The 4,323-nt window shown below is 56.0% G+C and overlaps 1 protein-coding gene across 1 annotated transcript; it reads right to left on the bottom strand.

Annotated features, from left to right (window-relative positions):
- Positions 1 to 586: 586 nt before the first annotated feature.
- On the bottom strand, positions 587 to 2,623 carry LOC142565824 (neprilysin-21-like). Its single transcript, XM_075676370.1, has one exon. It carries the CDS (start codon positions 2,621 to 2,623, stop codon positions 587 to 589), a length of 2,037 nt encoding a protein of 678 aa, XP_075532485.1.
- Positions 2,624 to 4,323: the final 1,700 nt, after the last annotated feature.

Genomic DNA, 4,323 nt, shown 5'->3' with positions numbered 1-4,323 from the left:
TGCCGAGTCTAGCCAGATGACTTGTGCAATTGCTGTTACTCGGCTGAACCAGTGAGCAATACTTGCTTTATCAGCCCGCTGAGTGCTCGGAAGTTCTACTACATGCAACTTGTGGCTCGACATAAACGCGGATAATCGACATCGTATAGCATCTCAATCTGGCGACAGGCGCCTGCGTCACACACACACCGCGCACATGTTCGCGCAGGTTGTACTTTCAACCACGCGCACACAATCATCCTCATCGCACGCACCACACCGTCTTCTTGGCACCGAGAGGACGTCGCCCATGGCAACGTTGCAGACATAGCGGAGTCTTTCCAAGCGAAGCTACCGTTACTCCTTTCTGACAAATCACCACAATAGAGCGTCATAGTTTCCGGATTGTCACCATCGCAGATTGAAGGCACGAAGACAGCGCGGCCAGATGCCACAAGCTTCGTTGCACCCTAAAGAGGTTCATGTGACACCTTGGCGCTGCTCACTGCGTTACGAGGGTGCCCATTCTCCACGGATGCTGGCATATACATTCCACGCCGTCCATAAACGGCTGCGAACTGTAGCTCGAAATGCGCTTTGATCGCTGTTAAAGAGAGACCCAAAGTATGCAAGAGCGGTCGGGTCTCATGGGCGACCCCACGCGACACTCGTAGACTGCATGGAAGGAAGGTGTGTTCCAAAGAGCCACGTTGGTGCGGCGCTCCGCGTCGTTTCCGTCGTGGCAAAACCCAAGTGCGAAGTACACGAAAAATAGCTGGTCGAGACTTAGGTCCTCAGCATTGCGCAGCCTCAGCTCTTGCCGCAGTCGCCGGCGATGGCGGAGGTTGTCGCGGAAAAGGCGCAGCACGGGAGCCAGCGCCAAACTGTCTTCGACTGGAGCCACTGTGAGCATGGTGCCATACTGGCGGGCCAGGCAACGCCGCGCACGCACGCCCTCGTCCCAGGTGGCGTCCGTCTCGGCCCAGCCGAAGAGGAGCCGCAAGAGACAGCGCGCGAGTCGGAAGCCGGCCCGCGGAAGCTGGCTCGACTGCAGGTCATCCAAAGCTACAGCGCTTCGGTTGAACATGAGCAGGGGCACGTCGACGCGATTAGCTTGCACGTCCAGCACACAGTCGTTGTCCATTGAAGACAGGAGCCATGGATCTGGAGAGCGCAGCTTATGCTCGAAGGCGCGCGAATGGAGCCTACAGTAGGCAAGAAGCCCAACGTCCAGGTCATGCGGCGGCAAAGAGGTGGGAGCCGAGCCGTTCCGTAGCTCGTCGGGCATGAACAGCCGTATGCGCGTACGCCCAATAAGCGCGGCCGCCTTGCGCCGATCACCCGGAGAAAGCCACGACAGGCCGGGCAACGCGCGCACCATGGTGCGTCGAACGTCCTCGGCGAGCCTGGAAGCGCGAGGGGGCGCGCCTACGGCTTCGATGCTTGCAAGCAGAAAGAGATGCGGCAGAGCCGGTTCGAGTTGCAGCAGACAACCGCGCCAGCGGGGCCCTCGCGACTCAGCCAGCCGGAGACCGAGCTTGTCGGGCAGAAGGTAGGCGAGCCGTAGCATAAATCGTAGGCCCATCAAGTTGAGCACAGTATCTACTGGAGTCTCTGCAGCCGTCGCCAGGACGCAGCGCAGAGCATCTGTCTCAAGCAGCACCTCTGTTCCCTCGTGGACGCCACTACCCAGAAGACGGGCCAGGAACTCAACCAGTTGGGGGAAGCCCGCCAGTCGAGTCAAGTGAACTGCGCCAGGCCTGCAGCGCAACAGGCGTTGCTCCAGCCCAGAGACCTCGGCGGCGTACAGTGGCACTAACAGTCGCGGCCGAAATGCACCCAGCGCTGCGGTGAGTGCTTCTCGAGAAGTCGGGTTGATCAAGTTTGGAGGACCCAGACGTAGCACGCTTTGTTCCGGGCGTGAGCTGTGGGTGCCAGGCACGACGCTGAGCAGAGTATTGGCACCAGTGAGCTTCAGCACTTGGGCGGCCGTCGACCAGAGCGAGACGGCGTGACGCAGCGGCACTGCATAGGGCCAATCCGGTAGGCCGGCCATGGACAAGGCGTGGCGTAGCGCGTGGATGTCGTGGCGGCTGGGCGCCTCGCTGCACTGACTGTAGAGTCGTCGCAGTGGTTCCAGCACGGGGCTGGTCGAGGGCCTTCGCAGCAGCGCCGAAAGGCGCAGCTCGAGGTCCCGCCGCAGCTGGGTGTCTCCCGATGTTTGTTCCTGTTGCCAGCCTTGGCAGACGAAGCCGTAAAAGTTCTCGCATGGGTCATACTCCCAAGTGAGCAAGTCCACGAGGTAGCGGCCCTCGGCCTGACACGAGCGGGACACGCACACTTCGTACGGTGGTTTCTCGAGGGCAGAGCGTGGTGGCCCAGCAGTGGTCACGGCATCGGGCAGCTTGCGACGCGGCTCCAGCACGACAGGTGCAACGCCTTTGCCGTTCAGGTTGTTGACCACTGTGATGACGGCAGTTAGCACGGCCATTAGTGTGAGCAGGTAGGCGAACACCTCGCGCTCTTCGCTCCATGAGCTCGGCTGCACGGCGCTCGTTTCCCACTCTTCCTCGCTGGACTGCTCGGCGACTGTGGCGTCGGGCGCCTCTGCTGCGGCTGCCGCCGGCTCCGCGGCCGCACACATAGTCGACCCTCGATGCCCGCCACCAAAAAACGGCGCTGCTGATGCCACGTGGTGCCACGGCACGAGGCCCTTACCGATAAAAAAAAACGAAGCCAAGCTATTCTTCCCTTCGGCGCTCTCTTAGCCGCAATGGTCTATTCCTTACGAAGCTTGCTTGTTCTCTCCGTTTGTTCTCTTCTTTGTATCAACATTTCATTGTCTGACGGCTATAGGTCTCTTTCAGGTGTATTTTTAGACAGCTGTTAAAGGAGTACTGACATGATATTTTCTAATATCCCATTTCTTTTTTTCTTTTTGCATTATATAAAGTTCCAGAAGAAATACACTGGGAAGCCTGAAAGTGCCCTAAATATTTTATTAGAACAGATTTTCTGAAGGCAGTTTCGGTTAGGTTTTCCAGGTGGTTATTGTGTCGTGACGTCATGACGCAGCAGGTGATCGCGTGTGAGCAGGGTAGTGCGGTGTTCTGGCACTCGCTGCGGCTCGCTCGGTCACCTCCTCTGATGCACTTCTAGCCACCGCCGTAGACACATATGGCGTTCGGCAGCTGAGCTCGAGGGTACGTCTCCCAACTGCAACGGCGCTTTCCGATGAAGGCAAAATGCGAAAACGCTCTTCTACCTACCTCTAAAGGCCCGTTAAAGAACCCCTTCTGTAAATACTAGATGTCAACTACGGCGTCACTGTTGGGTTGTGACGTTAAATATCATTCATCATACGACATTCGCAAGCCTCTGAGACTGAACGATCGCAGAATGTACAGGTACTGCGGTTCTCTATGTGTACATGTATAAAAGATACCGCTTTCCATCAATTTCCATTTCAGTATGGCTGATATAAGCTAATAAGGACACCTCTACAGCTCTTTTACGCCACATGGCAAAAAGCTTTGGAATAAAGGCATCAGATCAAGTAAAGTTCAAACGGTCCACTTTCTGTGGCAGTGAAGGGAAACCTTCGAAGGAAAAGCGTACACAAATGAGAGCGCTTCTGAAAAGAGTGGAACATTCAGTAAGAGAAAGTTTCACTTATTTTTCTGCTTTCTCTCTTCCGCGTCTGCGCAAATGCGAAGCCGCCGCACACCCGTCGATGTTGCTTAGTGGCTATGGTATTGGGCTGTGGGATCGAATCCCGGCCACGGCGGCCACATATCGATGGAGGCGAAACGAGAAAACGCCAGTGTGCTTAGATTTGTGCGCCATCGCATAAGGAATACCATACCATACCATACCATTTAGGTGCACGTTAAAGAACCCCAGGTGGTCGAAATTATTCCGGAGTCGCCCCACTACGGAGTGCCTCATAATCAGATCGTGGTTTGGCACGTAAAACCCCTTTTTCAAACCGTCGCACGTGGAAGCTACGCCGATTTGGAACCTGCTCCAAGAACATGCTGTCGAACGCGGCCGGACTACTTGGCGCGGTAACGTATGTGCCCCCGTAGCTTTAGCCTCAGTCACAGGAAGTTGTCCGCGAGTATACAATCCAAGCACGTTTGTCTAGTTGGTGTACTTGACAAAACACGCTTGAACAAGACGACCTCAAGTAAAACTGTACAGTTGCCGGCTTGCTCCTGTCAAATTACTAGCGCACGCCTCGGTTCCACGGTCGTGTGTAGAAACTAATGAAGAGTAAAAGCCCTTGCACCGCCACAACCAAAGACAGCAAAATCTGACCCGCCCGACACAAACTTTATTCGC

The sequence above is a fragment of the Dermacentor variabilis genome, unplaced genomic scaffold, assembly GCF_050947875.1.
Source record: "Dermacentor variabilis isolate Ectoservices unplaced genomic scaffold, ASM5094787v1 scaffold_12, whole genome shotgun sequence".
Taxonomy (NCBI): Eukaryota; Metazoa; Arthropoda; class Arachnida; order Ixodida; family Ixodidae; genus Dermacentor; species Dermacentor variabilis.
Note: the sequence above shows the minus strand (reverse complement) of the source record. Positions and strands in the feature narration are given on the sequence as shown.